This window comes from Haemaphysalis longicornis, unplaced genomic scaffold, assembly GCF_048455015.1.
Source record: "Haemaphysalis longicornis isolate Haplotype H1 unplaced genomic scaffold, Haemaphysalis longicornis Haplotype H1 scaffold_2, whole genome shotgun sequence".
Lineage (NCBI taxonomy): Eukaryota > Metazoa > Arthropoda > Arachnida > Ixodida > Ixodidae > Haemaphysalis > Haemaphysalis longicornis.
In genome coordinates this window covers 93066450-93088124 of record NW_027526295.1, presented here as the reverse complement: position 1 = coordinate 93088124, position 21675 = coordinate 93066450, and the positions used below count along the sequence as shown (strand labels likewise).

Here is a 21675-nt window from a genome sequence, read left to right as displayed (position 1 = left end):
TGGATTGTTTACTAGATGGCGTGGCTACCTCTAGTTTAGTTCTTGGATTGTTTACTAGATGGCGGGGAGCGTTGTAATAAAATCCGTTCGCTGTTGGCGCGCGCTCGGAGTCGCCCGATGGATAAGGCTGCAGATGTGCGAGCCCGCGAGGCAGAAGCGCTCCGTGAAGCTGCGCGACGCCGCCGCCAAGATCCTGCCGTACGAGAGCGGGAGGCCGAAGCGTGTCGTCTGGCTGCGCGACGACGCCGCCAAGATCCCAGCGTTCGAGAACGAGAGGCCCAAGCGTCACGGCAACGGCGCGAGGAACCTGCCGTACGCGAAGCGGCACGGCTGCGGCGCGAAGAGGATCTCCAAAACGTCAGAGAACGGGAAGCGGCGAGAAAGCGCGCGTATCGGCAGGCAGACCCCGATGCAGTGAGAGCTCGTGAGGCGTCTGCAAAACGCATCAGGCGAGCTCAGCCCCAAGGTGCCGACGCGCGGTTTAAGCGAGACTTTCTAGACGTTACGTTCGGACACAGATGTAGTGGGCGAACTTTCACTGAAGAGTCACGGTTTTACCGATGATTTCCCCTCAGGAGCTTCGCCCACTCATCATCATTCACCCCGTGGATATGCTGTGAAGCTCCTAACTTGGACAGCTGAAGTCGTCGCGACCCGCTGGGATCCACCAACCGCGCTTTAATTTTTGCCCATAAAATAATTGCCCTGTCTCTCCGTCGTTTATAAGACAGTTTGCGCAAATTTTATCAAAGGAGAGTCTGCAGCAACTCGCTTAGAGGCGTGCAGAATGGATATAATGCAGGCTAGTAACGTGGCAAAGAAGAGTTGGTGTGTCCTCACAGCTTCGTATCGCTTGCCTGAGCTATGTTAGTGTAGGCAGGTTGTCCCTACTGCCCACACTATATCAGTTTAACATTTCTTCCACTTGAAGTAACTTTCAGGAACTTCATAGTTGACACAACTCCATCTGTACTCTTAGGTGGGGATGGGAGGTATCGCAATTGCGTGGCACGCCAATCAATCCCTTTTTCAAGCTTTCACCTGTACAGTCAGTTTCTACTTCGTGCAAGGCATGAGTGTGCTTATTTTTATAGATGCCATTGTACCTGGTCAAACTCTTGGTTCACCAACATCTCTACGTTGACTAATTCAGACCCGCCGCGAGCCATTTTTTACTTCCTTTATTGTGGCAACGTAAGGCTAATCGTTTTTTTTTTTCAATTTATCCAAATGTTTCCGTGGGAAAATGTCAGAATTAAATGACAGTGTAGTACATTGTTCGTTTCGACTTCTTGGTCTGTACAAGAACGGAACGTTGCGCTAGTTTCCCAAATTAGTAAAACGCAACTCCACGTGTACTAGTAACTAAACGCACGCAGAGACTACTGGTGAAGTACCTACATTTTGCCTCAATTCTGCCTCAGGTTTCTTTTGCTCTAAAAAAATTGGGGCGTGTATGACTTACGCCAGCTGGTTTAAAGTTTGGAGCGCTTCTGCCTCTGTATATTTCTTTTCGGCTAATTGTTTCAACTTATGGCCGGCAGGCTGTATCGCGGGGCGGACAGACCAAAATTTTGGCGTTGAAAGAGCCCATCAAGACTGCGGCATTTAGAAGTTAAGAGCAATACTAATTAAATTTTCTCAGATATAGAGTTTCAAATAAATTATGTAGGCCCAGAAAACTTTCTTACGTCGATTCGCAAAAAAAGAGTGACAGAATAACAGAACATTTTAGACTTTGTGTGGAAAGGGAACAATCACGCGATTCTCGAGCCGGGGGCTACGTTGATTGAGAGCAGGGTCGCTTCTGTCGTACGCCCTTATGAAAATTTCTATGTCCAGTCAAAAGACAGTCTACGTCCCGAAGGAAACAGACTGCGTGCGTCCTGTGTGTTTCCTCTGTGTTGGAATTTCGCCACCGAATTTCTGCGTCCTCCAAGTGTCCCGTGTGTTTCCGTCCTCCATGCGTCCAGTCTATCTCCCAAAGGCAACACAGACACCATACGGCCTTTGTGTGTCCCCTGTATGTCTCAAAGGCAACAGACCGCATTCGTCCCTTGTGTGTCCCCTGTATTGAAATTTCGCCACCCACTTTCTGCGTCCTCCAAGAATCCTTTATGTTTCCGTCCTCTACGTGTCCCACAAGCTTCCACCTTTTGAGTGCCCTTTGCATGCTGTCAAATAACAGCGCCCAACAGCCAGCTGCATGTGGAAAATGTCAGCCAGCTCCACAGTCACTGTTTCATGCTGCAGTTGTTTCTGTAAGAGCAAGCTGACGAAAATCACATGAATCACATATGACTCTTGCAAACCTGACTATTTTATTCAGGTTGGATCCACACGTGCTGCTGCCGCCTGCCACACCAGGTGTCTCCTCATCTTTACCCCTCACAGGACGGGATAGCCACTGCCACACTTGAATCTGAAATGACAAACGCATTGATTGCATATGAAGGGGTTTAAACAAACACGTCTCAAACATTTGCTGGTTATGCTTATAAATATAAAGGAGTGTTCTCATACAAAACTGAACCAAGTATCCTGAAATAGAAGGTACAACTTCTAGATTGCAAAATTAGCCACAAAATTTAGACCACATAAATTAACTAAAAATTAACTAATGGCGCTTACGAACATCAAATATGACATACTGTTACATAGGCAACACAACCCAGAACTAAGTACTGTTTAGATTCATGGCCTCCTCATGACGGGCATTTATACAGCCTCGCAAGAACATTTCAGAGATGAGATTATTGCAGCAGCACTGTGGGAACAAAGCAATATGGGGGGGGGGGGCAGAGAAGGCAACATAAAATTGCATGAACATGCCAAGACAGGCATTGATCAGTCGTCATCATGACTAGTTGCTTGTGTCTACGCGTTGTTTGAAACCTATAAAGGCAGCAGTTTTATTGTGCATTTCGTTTACGAGACAGCACTTGCATTGTCTAGTTTGTTTGTTTGTGCTTGCTGACAAAAAACAAATGTACATCACCATGAACTGACCAACCTCTAGGTTGGCTCCTCACTTTTTATATTTCCTTGTGTCGATGGGTCGACCAGAACATTGGTAAATAAAGCAGAAGGAAGTGTGCACCCCCCATGTGAATTCCATAATTACTGCTCGATACAAATATAAATCCATCATTTGGGCATTAAGAAGGTGCACATGTATACCAGAGGTCTGTGACTGGGGGGTGGGGGCTTTTCAATAATTATGTCAGCGGTATTAACCCTTTCACTGTTGGGGGTTTCTGGCCATGAGGCACCCCTGGTGTCGGATTGGTTTCCGGAATATCAAGGAAGGAACACAGTGATTTATATGACTATGATAGCGTCTGGAACGTGACACGTCGAAAGGAAGAGCGTGGGTGAGAAATCGCCTTTCCAGATATTTTCAGTTTGAAGTGCACACTTCCGGGAGGATGACCCATTATTTCAACATCAGAATCTGATGGTGTGGAACTCACACCCCTTCTTTAGATGAGAAACTCTCAGAGTGCAAATTCGAGCTCAGCTCATTTTCGAATTGGAATCGAAGAACCATCGCTCCTATCTTCAGGCGAAGGCCCCGCACGGTCAGCCATCCGAAAGTAACGGCACGCATAGAGGGAGCACTTTTAGCAGCGCCACAACGCACAGAAATGGTGCCTTCTGGAATCATGATGGCAGATAGAGATAAAAATGTATACAATCTTAATACAACAACCTCATGTGCTGCTGAAACATGAGGTTGTTGCTGACACGAGGTGTGTGCTGGGGTAACCTGGCACGCCGTAGCATACACAGGAACAGAAATAAAAAACAACCCTAGAAAACCGTGGTGGACAGCACACTTGCACCCATAATTGCACGCGTGCCACGTGGTCACTCCTCCCAACAGATGTACAGCGCACGGAGTGACCCCCAAGCAGCGAAAGCTGGGCGTGGTCGCTCTGTACTTTGTGAAATTACCAGCTACTAGAAAGATTCGACAGATAGCACAAACAGTGCAGGTGCGCCAACTTTGCACCATGGCACGAATTTTTCAACGCACTACAGAAAACGCACCGGTATGTCAGTGACACTGTGGAGGAGAAATTCGAAGACAAACCAGGACATCAGTGACAGTGAAAGGGTTAAAGCGTGTCGAATACAGCAAATTTAATTTCAGGGTTTATGCTTATCAGCAATGAGGAAAGCTACCGCAGTAACTTGAGCTGACTACTCTAACGTGCACTCAAATGCTAAAAACACACAAGCGTTTTTGCATATGTTTGCACACAGAGCATTCATACTGTTCGGAAATAATGCAGGTTTTTCCTACTATAAACATTAATGCCCCCAACCACGCCATTTGATTTGTTTACAAAATGTTTTGTTACAAGCACCTGGCCACACCCTGCAAACTTATCCTTTTTTTAAGGGAACCGTCTTTTTCCCTTTTTTCCTTTGTATGCTGCACCAGCAGGCTTGTTTGATATGGAAAGGGTGTTGCTTTGCGATCCCTATCCTAGCTTTTCCTGTTTTTTATTGAAAATGTTCTCGATCTAAATGAATGAGTGCAAAAGAAACCCTGCGGCATTCAATTTGCCAATGCTCATCCATGCACGTCCCTTTGCTGACTCCTTCGAGGTTTGTGTTTTTTTATGTTCACTGCGGAGCACACGTTTGCTCCGATAATCAATATTTTTACAAAAACCCTGCAATATCCGTGGCGACATAACAATATTCCAAACAAAGTCTGATACACAAACCAGAACCCCCCACAGCTCTTTCTTCAATTGCTGAGTACCCTTCTACAACTAGGACCATCATTATATTTGCTAAAGTAAATAGCTGTTCGGGGGGTGGGGGGGGGACGGGGGAGAGGGCTACGATGGCCAGTGACACTCATTACACTACAAGAAACAAAGTGGCAAGAAGGCACGCAATATACCCTTTTCACTGCTAGGCACAAGTTGCATCTAGGACATTGAAGTGAATTCACCTAGATTCTATGTCTGGGTGTATGGAATTGTTTCACTCATGTAATGTAATCCATAATATGACTTTTGTGTAGAAGTCTAAAGATCTAGTTCATCTGTAATAAGCGGTAGAAGAAAAATCCCCACACACTGTCTGTGGCCACCACGCAACTACCACAGTGAACAAAGGTGACAAAGTCGTTATTAATTCATGGAGCAAGGACGCAGCCCTGATGCGACAAAAAAATAACAAAGGTACCAGGAAGTTTCTCACCCTCATCGGTTCCTTATTTTTTGTCCCATCTCTGCAATGTTCTTATGTCTTAATATCACTAAGGTACCAGAAGGATGCCATAATGGTTTCATATGTTTTCATGTTCCCTCAGACTTCAAAATCGAGATTTTCATGCATTTCACAGCCGTAATGAACTCCACTTACAGGTCGTGCAGGATAGATAGAAACAGGAGGCAGCCAATTCTTCTGGTAGCTCACAGCGTACATCCTCCATGTCAAACACCTGGCCCTGAAAAAAATGGAAGTTCAAGTAGTAAACACGCCGTAAATATGCGGTATAATGCCGTGAAATACTCGCTCTGACAGGACATGACAGAATTTATTTTTTGTAGGTGCAAGAAAGGCACCTTCAGTTCTTTCAAGCTAAAAAATAAGTACAGTGCTAACCGATTGAAACGCGACACTGCGAGCGCGTGGCCGCCAATACATGCAGCGCCGTCCATGGACGCCCGTGGAAGCTAGGTGTTGCATTGTGGTATACTGCGAGGATGAGAGCGTGTTGACCGTAGGCTTACTCAACGTTTTAAGAGCGAATGCTCTTTATAAGCGACCCCAAACCATCCACCGCCGGCATCGGCGGCGGCGTCCGCAGTGCTCTTTAAAGAAAAAACAGCATCCGGCGCCAGGTTTCGATCCGAGGACTTTGCGGGCCGCAGCGCGACGCGCTACCGACCAAGCCACAGACGCGACGGTGATATCAGTGTTAGACGCGCCTTATATCTTTAACGCATTCGAACTACGTCGTCAGCGGCGTGCGTTGGCGACTCAGCGGCGTTATAGCGGCTTGATAACTGCGTGGTGTACACGTTGATATGTCGCCAGAAGACGACACCGATGATGTGCGCGCGAGAGAGGTACTGGGTCCTGTGGCACGAGCGCGCCTCACGTGTCGAACGCTGGCCAGTGCTGTCTCCAACGCCCGAACTACTACTGCCTATGTTCCCAACCTCTTGAGTTGTAATAAATCGTCGGCAGCCATCCACGGCTGTGCGGACGCAACAATTTGGCGACGAGGAAGACTGCGGACTCACCGGCACTTCACCGGCAGGTCACCGACGTCAAGAAACGGAACGACATGGCGACGTGCGACTTCGGTCGGCTACCCGAATTCAGCGGCAGCTCCGGCTCCTGGAGATCCTGGTATGGAAGGCTTCAATTCTTCTTCGAAGCTAACGACATCAAGGACGCTTCCAAGAAACGCGCTCACCTGCTAACGCTGTGCGGGGAACAGACTTACGACATCGTCTGCGCCCTCGTTCAACCCAAGCAGCCCAGCGAAGTGGACTATGATGACATCGTTGAGGTGCTCAAGGCTCACTTTGATCCGCAACCTTCTGAAGTCTTCTGCAGGGCACGCTTCCAACGACGGGACCAAAGGCACGACGAAACGGTCAGTGATTACGTGGCAGCGCTAAAAAAACTAGCAGCGGATTGTAATTTTGGCACCAGCACAGATATGGTTGCTAATCCGTCTATGCTACCACTGGACATAATGTTGCGAGATCGTTTTGTCTGTGGTCTTCGGAATGAGCAGGTCCAACAACGGCTATTTGCAGAAAAGGACTTGACGTTCAAGAAAGCCTTTGAATTCGCATTGAGAGCTGAAAACGCCGTTGAAGACCAGAAAAACGTGAAGGCGGAATGGAGAGAGATCCACAAAGCCAGTGCAAGTACCTGCAGTACGGGAAAGACAGGCCGCTCCAGCAGCTACGCCGAGAAGAAGAACCAACGTTGTTGGCGTTGTGACGCACAACATAGTCCGGACACTTGCAAGTTCCAGACAGCTTCCTGCAACTACTGCAAGAAACGCGGACACATCGAAAAAGCATGTATCAAAAAGCGGAAAGAAGCAAGAACTAAGGGGAACAACAGCATCGAATATCCATGTGAAGGAATTTCGACAACAGCATCAGATCAGGACACGACTTCTCAAGAGTCGCCAAGCAAGGCGCTTTATGAGCTCAACACCTTAATGGACATATCCAGCACCCAGAAGGTCATGATGCAGCTACGTGTACATGGCAAATCGTTGACCTTCGAAGTCGACTCTGGTGCAGCCTGCACTCTTATCAGTGAGACAACGTTCAGATCCACGTGGACGAATGACCCACCTCGGCTCCAGACGAACAACATTCTCCTACGGACATGGTCAGGTCAGTCTCTTCCAGTGCTCGGCTGTGCAACGGTAGAAGTAACGCACAAAGGCAAGACTTTTACATTACCGCTTGTGGTAATCAAGGGATCAGGATGTAACCTCCTCGGACGAAACTGGTTTCCTCATTTGGGAATAGAGATAACCGGAATCGACAAGACGACTGAAGAAACGGTGCGACAGTGCTCTGAATGCCAATCAACCCAGAAGAGCCCACCAAAAGCTCCGATTCCCACATGGGACCGTCCCCAGACACCATGGCACACCCTGCATGTTGACTTCGCGGGACCACTACTCGGGCGCACCTACTTGGTTGTTGTGGACGCGTACACCAAGTGGGTAGAAGTCCGTCACGTCACCCAGACAACATCCGCGGTTGTCATTGACGTACTCCGGAGCCTCTTCGCTACGTTCGGCATTCCACGAAAAGTCGTCTCGGACAACGGAAGAGCCTTTATTTCAACCGAGATAAAGCAGTTCTACGCATCAAATGGCATACAAGCTATGACGTCACCAGCGTATCACCCTGCAACAAACGGGCAAGCAGAACGATACGTGGCAGAACTAAAGAGAGCCCTCTTAATGGATAAACACTACTCCATACAGTGCAGACTTGCAAGGTTCCTGTATCGGCAGCACACGACGGTGCACACAGCCACAGGAATGACACCGGCGAGAGCGATGTTTGGCCGCGAACTTTTATGTCCCCTCGATCTGCTCAAGCCAGAGAAGGGAACGCAGACATCTGATCACCAGCCGACGCTGAAGCAATCACGTCGTTTCGAAGAAGGGGAAAGGGTACTCATACGACAGTTCTTAAGAAAGCCAGATTGGATTGAAGGCGAAATTCTGCGCCGCGTCGGACCACGATCCTGGGTGGTAAAAAGCGCTCTTGGAAAGGTTCGCCGTCATCTGAACCACATCAGGAAAGCGAGCCAGAGCAGGACGCCCACGGACTGGAGCACAGCAGACGATTTCGCTGACGCAGCACAAGAGATGCCGTCGAGTTCTGCTGTTCCACTGATACCGGACTCGCTGGATACTCCAGATGTTTCCTCCCAACCATCGACCTCAACGTCTCAAGCAGGGACCACCCGGCAACTGCGACCAGCCGAGGCTAGGCGGCCTCCAGATCGCTATGGAGACTTTGTTTACTGTTTTCTCTAAGGGGGGAAGAATTGATATGTCGCCAGAAGACGACAACGATGATGTGCGCGCGAGAGAGGTACTGGGTCCTGTGGCACGAGCGCGCCTCACGTGTCGAACGCTGGCCAGTGCTGTCTCCGACGCCCGAACTACTACTGCCTATGTTCCCAACCTCTTGAGTTGTAATAAATCGTCGGCAGCCATCCACGGCTGTGCGGACGCAACACACGTGATACTACAAACCCGATGGAAGAGATGGAAGAGAAGGCGGCGAGGCGGTGGGCTGCGGGGGCCGAGCGCAAGCGCCGCAAGCGGGCCGACAACCGTGCATTCGCACTTTCACATTCTCCCCCTCGGGGAAATGCGGGGGAATTTTTTTAGATTAGGTCAGTTGGCAAAGAGCGCGGCCTTCCAAGCACAGCGGCGCGGGCCGGGTCTGTCGCCGACCAGGCGGTGGCGCTGCGGTAGTGTTGAGATCGGTCTCGGCGCGTCGTCTGCTACTCCTTGCTCGGAAAGGCGCCGGTGAACGACCACCGCACACCGTTAATGTTCTTCTTTTGACATGCGAAATCCAACTTCGCTCTACTCTTACGCTTTAGTGACAAGTGCTTTACATTTTTATCGACATTATAACGAGAAACAAGCTGTACGTAAGAAAAAAAAAGGCAAGGCAAACACTGCACAGTCCGCTTGTCTTCGGCAGCTTCCCGTTCCATTTATTTATTTTTCCATTTATTTTTTCCCAGTACGGGATCCCTTATAGCTCAATAATATTTATAGCATACCCGAACGCGTCTTACGCTACTGAAACTGCGGGAAAGCCTACAATAGTCAGCCATCTACTTGGAATCAAGAAAAGACGCCTCGACATTTTTATTTTTGCTGTGGAAGCAAATGCAGTAGGTACGTTTTTATAAGAACATATTTACAACCCCAACAAAACTTATCAAGTGAGCCGATTGAAACCACGTGCTGACGTGCACGCTCACGCGCGCGCGCTCTGCAAATTCTTGGTATTTTAAATGCGGACACGAAAAATTACGATTTGTTAAACAGCTTTGCTGCTAACAAAGAAATTTGAACCAATTATTATACCAATGGTTTTTCATTTCTTTGACAGGTATAAATATGGTTTCTTAAAAGAAATAAACGTTGTTGTCGGATGAGAATGCTTGTCGTACTGCTATTCTTTTTTGTAAATCTGATGGACTATCTGTTAGGGTCACAGAAACTTTCATTTATCTTCTTGTAGCCCTGATATGCCGATTTTTTAAAGCGTTTAGTTTGGTAGTTTTTCCGTTGAGCCATCGCTTATGCTATCTTCTGCTTTTCCTGCTCGTTTCTTTTTGCAATCTACAGATAGGCAACACTTCTCAGTTTTGACTAGGTAGATTGATTTATAAGAGGTTTAACGCGCCGACGCTTCAGAGGCGATTAGGCGCGCCGTAGTGGAGGGCTCCGGATTAATTTTGACCACGTAGGGGATCTTTAACATGCGCTGAAATCTCGAACACACGGGTGTTCTCGCTTTCCGCCTCTATCAGAATAGCGGCTGGGAATCGAACCCGAGTCCTTGCGTCCAGCAGCACGGCGCCTTAGCCACCGCGCCGGCTAGGGATCTAATCTGACAGCACCGTGAATATGTTGTGCCGCACACACTGCATGCCCTTTCACGGCAGTTGTTGCGGATGAAACGTTTGGAAACAGGTAACATTTGTTCCAAGGGCTGATCTTGGAACAAATGGGATGATGCTACATTCTTCCGCCTTGCCAGCTGGGGCTGAGTAATACCATTTTTATCGCAGTAGCTACACGGCGGGACAAGCAAACCTCTTGAATTAACTTCAACCGACAAGTTTTGCCCGACTACTAGAGCCTTCTCAATCACACCCAGAATCTTCGAGCTTGTAGAAGATAACCTGGGTAGGCGAAACCTTCACATTCTACGATTGAAATGTCGGACATTTGCTGAATTCCTGCATAACCGCGAACCACAGCTGAGTTCCCAACGTACGTGCTGACTTCGGCGCTTTCTACACCACTCATACCGCCACTTAATTACGCCAGTTTCATCGCGCAAAGGCCCATCATTTTGGCAGGACGCAAAATAGGTGGGAACTACTGTCATCCATTTGGGTGGTTTTCGGCATGACTTTGACGTCTTTGCTGCCGACAGATGCTCAGGTATGTCAGGGAAAATACAGGGCGCCGCGCCGTCCCTCCGAGTCCACCTGCCTTACGGTATCCTTACAGTTTGACCGTTCACGACGTGTTCGTAACAGTTGACGATGTCTGAAGGCTCACAATGAATTTCACAAACGTATGTTTATGGCGCAACCTTGAAGTTTTTCCGCGGAATCGCGCTTTCCCACGCCTTCAATCCGTCAGGACCCTTCGGCGCTTTGAAGAAATGCCGCTGCACGGACTTTGCCGCTTCCGAAGCATACCCCGAACGGCAGCCCGGCGCACAGCACGTCAACAAACCGCACCGACACTTCAGAGATCCACTAAAATATGTATGCACGATGACAGCACACAGCTAATACGTTAATACAGACGTGACGAACAGGCGAGCACCAACAGCACAGCGAAAACACATGGCCGGGGCGAGCCTCGCTCCCCAAACTAGATCTTAACGCAACGCCAGCGCCACCTCTCGGAATGGCGACAAAATGGTACCGCCTCTCGAGGCGCAGTTTGCAAACTGACCTAATCTAAAAACGTTGGGCTTACTGCTTCCGGTTGCCAATGCGCGGGACTGTGGTTCCCCGCAGCGACAGCAGGGCGCTGCGAGCCTGGAGCGCTTGTAGCCAGGAGCGAACCTCCAAGCGTTGGGCCTGGAGCGAGCCCGACGTTTGTAGCCCGGCTGTGCGCGCAGCCGATTTCGCGACATAGTAAGCGCGCTCTTGTTACGCGTGCCCTTCTGATGCGGCACAGTAGTGTTCATGTAATGCACAGTCACGCTCATCAGAATAAAAGAAACTTCTGTACGCAGGAACACCAAACTTTATTCCAGGATGTAAACTAAAACAGGAAAGACGCCTTTGCAGGCACGTTTGCGTGTGGTGCGGTGCATTAGTACTTCGTCGGCTCTCCTCTTTTTTTTAGTTTATATCATGGAATAAAGTTGGCTACTCCTTCGTGCAAATGCTCGTTTTATTCAGATAAGCGTGACTGTGCCTTACATGCAAATTATCTGTATCGCATCGGAACGGCACGCGTAACAACAGCGCGTGAGCACACGATGTCGCGACATTGGCTGCGCGGAACGCCAGGCCACTACCACCGCCGCACAAACACACTCCTGCGCTCCAGGCTCGTAGCGCACTGCTGTCGCTGCGATGAACCACTGCCCCGCTTATTGGCAACCGGAAGCAGCAAGCTTATGGTCAAAACACTCTCATCCTCGTGGAATACCACAATGCAACACCTAGCTTCCACGGGCGTCCACTGGCGGTGCTGCATGTAGCGCAGGCCACGCGCTCGCAGTGTCGCGTTTCAATCCGTGAGCACTGTACATGCATGACAATCCTTACAAGGCTTCCAGCCATACTTTAAAGGAACACAAGCAACGTTACACTGAATTAATGTTAAACTAAGCCTATTAAATATCCCTAGGTGGTAGAAATCTGTGGCCCCAGACTTCCACTGTGCAAGCATATTCTCTGGCCCAGAGGTGCGAAACGTGGTTACGGCTTTTAAAGGAGCCATGAAGAGAAAACACAAGTTTGGTTCATTAAAAGGATCGCGTTGCTAGAATCATGCTGACACCATTTTTAACGTAAACTCCACACAAATAAGCTACAAATTAGTAACAAATGAAATGGCCATGTGAACCACTAGCTCATTTCCCGCAACAGAACCTATGTCATACCAGCCAGCTCTGCAGTTGGCGGAGGGCGGCAACAGCAGACGCGAATTAGGCAGAGCCTATAAGCTTGCCGAACGAACTATTTGCGCTTAAATTTAGGGCACATTCTTTTTACAGTAGTAAGAATGGTGGGACCAACAGTAAAGCTTAGGAAAGCACACGTAAGCATAGAAGTACCGATGGGTACTGCTGCTGGTACTGCGCGCACTATGCTTGGTTTAGCTGCACAGGACTGCGGGGCTTCGGGGTTGTCTCGGACAACACTGGCCGATTGACACAAGCAACGGTGTCTTACGGGACCATATTTGTGGAGCGAGCACTATGTTTCACGAAACGATTATTTTCTCGCTGAACAAAAACAAGCCAGGTTTAATTACGGTAAAAACAAACCAAAAGCAGAAAGCGGCTTGCCACGGTATGGTGGCACCATCTAGGTTCACTAACGGTAAAGAAGGCTTCCCAATCGGCTGCAGAGCGGTCGGTTCCTGTGATGTCATTGCAGACCCTGAAAATGCACGATTTAGCGGTAAAACCAAAATTTTAACTTCAATTAATTAATTTCTCAGTGAATAAGGCATCGTTTGCATTTGCACAAGTGCTGGGGCACCATTACACACGAAAACTTTTGAATAACACAAACTTGTAGTTTGTCTTCATGGCGCCATTAAAATTCTCTCTGAGGCACATGGTGAACGTCTCAGCGTGCCAATACCACCAAGGGGCAGGCAAGTTGAAATGCTGACGAAACGAAAAAACGGGATGGCGAAGGATTGATTGATTGATTGTAGGGCTTAACGCGCCGACGCAACGCAGGCGATGAGGCGCGCCGTAGTGGAGGGCCCCGGATTAATTTTGACCACCTGGGGATCTTTAACGTGCGCCGGGGATGGCGAAGGAGCACGGTGGTAAGCCCACGCCCTGTTTAATCTTTTTCGCACCGTGATTGTATCCCCATCACATGCATATTTGTAAGAATCAACACGTTCAACCCATGCTCAACATGTTACGGTCAACACAATTTATACAAGCCAGCTACAAATAACGTCACACCACACAAGAATTTCTGTCTGATCATGACGATGCTAGATGAGCTTAGGAAGGTGGAAAAATTTCTTGCATTTAAACAGTGAAAGCTGCCCTCTGACTGCACCAGCAATGCAGGCTGGAACAGCATGTTTTCAAGCTGCGACGTCTAAACAATTATCTGGTCAAATGTTCACTGCCTAAAGACCTTGTGCATGTGGTACTACTTATAAAGTTGCTAGCAATGCTTAAATGTTGAAAATTCAACGTATATGCAACTCTTACGTATTATAACTACAAATGTAATGCAGCCTCCTTGCATTTCTTTACCCGTAAACGAAAACTACCCGTTAGAACAATGCTAAGCTGCCTACGTCATGTAAAAAATATACTGTGGGTCAACTGCCTCCTAAAAAAAAATCGGGTAGTGGGCGTTTTGTTTTACAACCATTAACGCAGTTTTCGTTTTTTTATGCAACAAGCTTTAGCGGTCGAATCCACCCAAGCCAAGCGGCGGCCGCATGATAACATTGCCGTCAGCATGATAACATTTTTGTTGCCGGCAATGGCAAGGGGGTCGATCACTCACACAGCATACTGGCCGCCGCTCCTGGAAGCCCATTCATGTGACCGCGCCGACGCAGCCGGTAATTTACAATAAAAGAAGCGCGGCGAGCCGAACACCCAAGGAAAATACTCAACACGTTTAACAAAACGGCTCTGCGGCAACGCGTAAGAAAATTTTAACATGCACCACGTTAAACAATCACTTACGGCAGAACACGCAGCATTTTTCACACGTCGCGTCGACAGACTGGAACTTGCAGTCGACACTCTTGATTCACGTAGGCACGCACAACTTGTTAGGTGTTTTGTCAAATGGCGACCTCGATGTGCGTTTGCTACAGCAGCGCAGTACGGCGGCGACACAGGCGCTTTGCCAGCACTCACGATGTTTCAGGTAGCACAAGAGCACTAACACGTAATATTACGGCAGGAGGAGCACCTAGTAATTCACGTAGCACCAGCAAATCGAAAACAAACCACCAAAACCACGCCCAACGAACCAGCCACATATTTTCTTGCGCACCATTAACAATGACTGCATATATGCTAGCCTAGACTAGACTTATTACTACAGTTGGCTATCTAGCAGTCATAGAGTTTTAGCAGTTACTTGGTTACTTCATGATCCCCCCTGAAGCAAACAAAGCAGACGCCATTATAGTATTTTGTTAAAGTTGATAATAGCAAACATATATATAATGGGAGTATATTTTCTTGATGCGAGCAACGTCTTTTGTTGTCGTAAGTTGTTGCTAATCAAAAGCAAATAAAAATGGATTAACAAACGAAGTTATTATCATCGTCATCTACATCTAGATTGACTGTTTTGTGTTTTGTTCAGCGTCCGAGCATTCACTGTTTGTGGGCTTTTCCGAAACAGAACGGCCCGATAAAACAATTATTCTCGCAGACATACGCAAACACACGCGCACACGCATACGCATACACATGCACACGCATACACATGCACACACACACACACACACACACACACACACACACACACACACACACACACACACACACGCACGCGCACACACACACGCACGCACGCACGCAAGCACGCAAGCACACAAAAGCACCGTTCGTCAAATCCACGCAGGCAAACAATTCACTCAAATGGAGGCTTAGCAAGACTATGTAAGCTCAAATATTTACACCTACGTTTAACAAGGCGTCGCATTCTGTTTCGGTGGCTTGGAGGTTAAGAACTCGCCTTCTGACCCAAAGGGCGGAGGTTTGTAACCAGCTCGGGAATTTTTTTTAACCGTGTTTTAATTGAAGCTTTTCTGCCTTAGGGTATATTTTGACATTGTTGTTGCTCTTGTTGCTCTCCTCTGGCTGTCCCTTTTTTTATGTCGCAATATATTTCTACCACAAGCTCTACCCCAATAAACAGTACACCACTTCAGCATTTAGTTGCTAGGATAAGCCATTTTACAACGACGCTGAAGAAAAACACAGACTACGACAATCGAAAGCCACTTTTTAGGTTGTTTTTCTTTTCATTGCTTTGTTTTCTATTCGGCTTTTTGTTTTCTTTTTACTTTTTCTGGTCTGTATATTCTTCTCCCTTCCACTTTTTTTTCGTAAGGGGAGGGACGAGGCACTTCGAACAGCCTAGTTCAATATGTATCCTTCTTACGCCACTGTTTCATACAAACGTGCCAGTTCGTAATATTAATTCTGCGAATTTATCAGACCTCACTAGCACGAAATAACGTATACAGTGCTGCAGAATTTCCACAAACCATCGGCATTGTTTCTTACCATCTCTAGCCAAGCCAAAAAACTTAACCTTTCGAGTATAATTAAGGCTTACATGCTCGACTTTATGTTTACTTGAGGAAGCACAGCACGATTGTTTAGTTTACGGCTCTTCAGAAAAAGAATGTAAGGCAACAAATAGTTATACTTCCACCCAATGTCCTAGAGGCAACACAAAAGACATAAGTCAGTCTTTTGACTTCATTTTGCCTTCAGTACATACCTAAGCAACAGCATTACGGAACACAGAAAAAGAATTAAGACAGCAAATTCAAGTTCTATCTTCCACCCTTTGTCCTAGAGGCAACACAGGGGAAACAGGCCAAAGTCTTTTGACTTCATTTTGCCTTGAGTACACACATGGGCAATAGCATTGCGGAACTCAGAAAGAGAAGAAAGCAAGTCAGTTTTAAAGTTTTATACTTCTCATCCGAAATAAAATCTTCGTATAGAAATTTAAACTTCGTCTTTACCATAGTACATATAAAGGTAAAACAGCATGGCTGTTTATCCGGCAGTCTATAAAAAGTACACAGCCTGCTTATGTCCTAGAGGTAACACAAAGGAAAAATCAAAAGAAAGGCTACACAGTCAACATGCAGGAGACACAAAGTAAACAGAAAGGAAAAGTTCATTTTCATAAGGGCGAGTGCTTCTCGTCGACGTGTCGGTCATGGTATTTTTTTTTCAACGGGTCCAGTCATCGAATGTCCGCGTTCAAGAATGGAGTGTTACGTAGGTACACGGCCAATTGTGCAGAAAAGCACAATAGAGTGAGATTGGCGGCGGTTTAATGCAGCGACTGGTAGTGCGAGTGAGCGAATCAACTTTACTAAAAATGCTCGCAGAACGATTAGTTGTCCCATGTAAGGAAGGCGTCACCGTGACGCAGCCATGACGTCTTCCCGGCTGTTGGCACCTCTACTCCAGCCGTGGCCTCACCACTCCCTTTTTTCGACTGCACCTTCCCCTGTTTTGGGGTGGCAGCCTCCCTCCTGTTTCCCTCGGTCTTTGCCTTTAGAGGGCCGCCGAGATCCGCTGGAAGGCCTGTGCTTGGATCTCTTGATCGTAGCAATGCGTTGCGGCGGCGAGCCGGTACGGGATCGCTGTCATCATCGTAGCTTTGTGCGGATTCTTGGCACAGTCCCAAAGGATGTGAGCCGTAGTGGCTCTCTCCTTTCGGTACACACAACAAAGTGTCAAAAAAGGTGACAGGCAGCAAATATGCTACTTCTAAACCCCAGTTTCATAGAACCGCATATGTTACCCATATGCAATTTTAATTTTGCAGGCGCAGTGAACATGATTAGGAAGCTTCGGTAACTGTGATCGAATTTGGCGCATTATCTCTAAGACGCGACTACAATTTAGCTATCAATTCTCGCTTGAATAAATTATGTGCTCGCACGTACATGCGACAGCTGTTATTTTAATTGAACGTGAGGGGTTTGAATGATGAGCAATTAACCCACTAATCAATAATGTGGGTACCTAACTAAATAGAAAAGAAATGTACGTTATTATTTCGCTTATTCACCCTACCATGATAAAGCCCTCCATACGTAAGGAATTTTTTCAATGTTTTCGCGCCAATTTACCAGTATGGTTTACTGGAGAGGTTCAAAGGTACTACTTCCGTCGCGCCGTCTTCGCGCCAATTTCTAAGCACAACGGGATACACACTATGCCACGGTTTTAGAGTAAATGCCGTTGAATTGGAAGTGCTTTTACCCGCGGAGTGAGTGCAAGGATGAAAATAAATGCAACACAAACGTAAATTTCGTGAAAATAAATGTTTGAAAGCTCGAATAGCATGAAAACATCAAACATTTGTGTGATGTTAGTAGAGGTGTTGATGCAGCACCTTCGAAGCATTCATCATCGTTTTTCAACCATTCGATACAAAATTAAACAATAATTTGATTGGCTAGACAACCCCGTGCAGGCCCATATAAGTCTTCTATGAGGTAACTTCACCAAGTCCGTCCAGGCGTAAAGCACGTTTGTAGATATCTTGTTTACCGCAGGAGAGACTGCTTCGTGATTTTTTTAGTGCAAGGACAATCTTAAAAAATGGCACCAAGAAAAACGAACCTAGCTACTGCGCTAAATTTCTGTCTTTTTATTGCAGAGACCTGCCATGCTCTGGAGAAAATGGCACCTTTGCTATTGGATTGTGGTCGCCAAGCTTACTTCTAACGTCATACTTCTCACGCCTTTGATTGGTGCTGGTGGCCAGGACAACGATCCTTTAGTTGTGACGACAACAAATGGTTCTGTTAGAGGATTGCTCATAAATCACACCTCCGGGAACTCGGTGCGCGTTTTTTACGGCATACCATACGCCGAGCCACCTTTAGGAGTTTTGCGATTCCGGCGACCAGTACCAAAGATGTCATGGTCGGGTACCCTTGATGCCACCATTAAGCCAAACTCATGCGTTCAAGCACTCGATTGTATCTACGGTAATTTCAGCGGCAGCATGATGTGGAACGCCAATACCAATATGAGCGAAGACTGCCTAAAACTAAACATTTGGACCCCTCATCCCAACCCACAGAACGTTTCCGTTCTTGTTTGGATCTACGGTGGTGGTTTCTACAGTGGAACATCTACTCTAGACGTCTACGATGCCACCACGCTGGTGAGGAGGGAAAATGTCATTGTGGCCTCAATGAACTACCGTGTGGCTTCACTTGGCTTCCTATCGTTCGGAAACGATGTAGTCCCTGGAAATGCTGGACTATATGACCAGCACATCGCCCTAAGGTGGATAAAAGAGAATATCTGCGCTTTTGGAGGTGATGAAAATCGTATTACCCTCTTTGGCGAAAGCGCCGGCGCTGTGAGCGTTGGTTTCCACCTGCTATCACCTCTCTCCAGGCCGCTGTTTACGAGAGCTATCCTGCAAAGCGGGTATGTCACAGCTCCTTGGGGCTTTCAGAACAATGCCACTGCTCGAAAATCGGCTACAGCATTGGCAGCGGCAGTGAATTGTTCGACATCACTAGGTAACGAAACTTTGAAATGCCTCCAAGAAAAAGAAGCCAAAGCAATTATAGAGAATGAGGTATGGGGTAACGGCGTTGTAGATTTCCCATTTGTACCTGTGCAAGACGGAGTTCTTATCCCGGACTCAGCCCAAAACATGTCCGTTGTTGGTGCTTTCAATAATACGACCACCGTCCTACTTGGGTCGAATGCTAACGAAGGCTCCTATTTTCTGGAGTATTTCCTTGGACTGCCACCGGACGCGGACCCGGAAAACGTAACAGAGGAAAACTTCACAGCTGTCCTCAAAGCCCTGAACCCAGTTATGGGTGAGCCGCCCATGAACAAGGTCTTGGAAATGTACGGAGGGGTAATACCGAACACAACCGACGGAAGATTGAGTGTTTTAGATGCAATTGTGGGTTACTATCATTTCACCTGTCCCGTTGTGCAATTGGCCGACCTTCTTAGCCAAGCCAAAGCGCGGGTGTACCAGTATATGTTCGGCCGCCGGTCTTCAAAGAATCCTTGGCCGAAGTGGATGGGAGTAATTCATGGAGAAGAAATAAGCTTCGAATTCGCAGAGCCTCTTAACACAAGTCTGGAGTACGACGAGGTCGACAAGAACTTGAGTGGCATCATCATGCAATACTGGTCCAATTTTTCAAAAACAGGGTGAGTGCAATAACTCTTCCTTTAAAAAAAATGTTTCGCATCCCAATCATAATTTGGCACATTGTTTCAGATCGGAGCGTAGTGTAGAGTTTAAGCATGCTGTACGTCGCAGAAATGACAGAACACGAACTTTACCAGAAGGTTGAAGAACACCTCATCCTGCAAACGCGTGCTATACCCTTTGATTGGCGTGTATGCCGTTGACGTAGCTTTAGCAGGAAATATTTCTGTACGTATGGACATAACTTTACCCTCCGTCAACCCACACCCGCAACACCTCATACCGCTCCTACTCTTCGGACATTCCAATGCTCATGCATTTCCCAGAGAATGCAGTCGAAATGACAAGGACCACAACTTGGGCGCAGATTGAAAGGGAGAACGAAGCCATCGACTAGTTGTGGCTTCCATTAGTGCACCCGTTATTTATGATGTGAGAACATTTTCTAACCCGAAGTTGTCAGCAAAAGTAACATAAAAGGTGGTAATGTAGTATCTCAGTTTCCTTAGCTACGATATTAATGTTGTTTCAGTGACGTACTATAATGGCAATTTCCCCTGCGCTCAGTTTGATCACCCCAGGATAATTACACAGGAAACCTGCACAGCGCTCCAAAAGGTGTGGTACAGTATGCGAAGGTCTTCAGTAGCAGTGTATACCGAGTTCAGAAAAACTTATCACACGATTATTTCAAGGGCTATAAGGAAACTAAAAATTGCGTGACCGTATTTTGTGTTAGCATATAGCCAATATACAACGCAATTTCTATATAATTGTAGTTGTATTTTCGCGTTATCGCGTTAATAGTAAGAGTATAAGAAGATTTGCAAGCAAATCGTAGTATTTAAATTAGGCGTATCTATATTACCACGTGGTAGCAGTATCGATATGTACAGAAGTGATAGTGATACAGAATTTCCATGATTATGCTGTTACGAGGGGAACATGCACAGCGCTGCGCACTTGCTTGTCATATCGGTTTTATGTGGAGTGCCTTTATGCCCGATAATGATCTGAAGCTCATGCTTCAGATCATAGATCTGGAGCAGAAGCATGACGTTCATATCCTATACATGACTGTGCATATAGGATATATTCACTCTTGAGTGGGAGAAAGAAGAACCTGCACTCTGCCCCTGCGACCGCTGCGCAGCAAGAGGAGACGCCAGCGAAAAGAGGGCGACAGCGATTGTGCAGGGGACTGTGCTGCTGCAAAAGGGAAGAAAAACGAATGAGACGGAGAAGAAAGCTATGCGGGAGAAACCGATTGAGCGGGTTCAAGGTCTGCGGAACAGGTCCGCGACACTTTCATTCCGTCGGCAATCAGTCACCCGCTTCGCGTACATCATCGGATAATGCGGGTCACGCATGAAATCGCGGCGGACAACCGAGATCTTTGCTGCAGTTTTTATACCGGTACTTCTCCATGACTATACTTGTCCATCGCTTAAATCGGTGACATATAACCGGGGCCCCGCTGTAGTTAGTTTCTTTTTACGAAGTAAAGCTGGCTCAATGAACACTCCAGGCCTGAAACCAAATTGCTTAGACGTTATTACATTGTTCTTTTCAAACAAGATTGTCAGGCGCTTGAAAAATCTCTTTTTAGGATTTTTGGCAAGCACTGGGAGAATGGACAAGGGCATATAATTATTGAAGACACCGTTTGCGCCACATTTGCGAAGTAGAATGACTTTCGCGTGTTTTATCTAACACGAAATTGCGCCAGAGGTCAGTGACAAATTTTAGATATGAGTTAAAATAGGACATACTAGATATAGTACGTACTTAATGGGTTTGATTTTAAGCTCGAATTCATCCTCACTGTTACTGCTTTTATACCTCTAAATACTGATAGTATTTCGGCGTCATCACACTGTGACCACAATATGCTTTTGGGGATTGACCACAGAAATATCGCACTGCACAACTGTCTTGAGCACTAATAATATTCGTTTAAAATATGCAAAAATTTGTCTGCAATTTTATTTCGGGGGTAATGTTTGTCTGGTAATTGCCATGAAGTCCGGAGTATTGGATTTGTTACGGTGTAAGAGCGCAATTTTTACAGCCACAGCTGACTTGGGTCAGCTGGGCTGTCAAACGTAGTGATTCTCCACCTTACTCAAACATGAGTTGAGATTATTTTGGTAGTATTAGAAATCAGAAAAGGTTGCAGGGTCTCGATTTCGTAGTAACTTCTCACATGACCTGTATTTATTAAGCGTCATTTTCTCT

General features: G+C 46.9%; 1 protein-coding gene and 1 long non-coding RNA gene across 3 annotated transcripts in view; one reads left to right on the top strand and one right to left on the bottom strand.

Annotated features, from left to right (window-relative positions):
* Window positions 1-2305: 2305 nt before the first annotated feature.
* Window positions 2306-14391, bottom strand: LOC144167251 (uncharacterized). The gene is made up of 3 exons (XR_013321903.1): window positions 14211-14391; window positions 5389-5473; window positions 2306-2422 (listed from the first exon to the last, which is right to left on the bottom strand). It is a non-coding gene; the product is annotated as an uncharacterized LOC144167251 (long non-coding RNA).
* A 3516-nt stretch (window positions 14392-17907) lies between these two features.
* LOC144167252 (acetylcholinesterase-like) overlaps window positions 17908-21675 on the top strand; it is a 40753-nt gene continuing 36985 nt past the window's right edge. For both annotated transcript variants that reach the window (XR_013321904.1, XM_077696584.1), the window contains exon 1: window positions 17908-19436. Coding sequence is in view for 1 of the 2 variants with exons in the window: in XM_077696584.1 (XP_077552710.1) it covers window positions 17911-19436 (1526 nt within the window). In the remaining variant the exon portion in view is untranslated. The remainder of the gene's footprint in view (window positions 19437-21675) is intronic.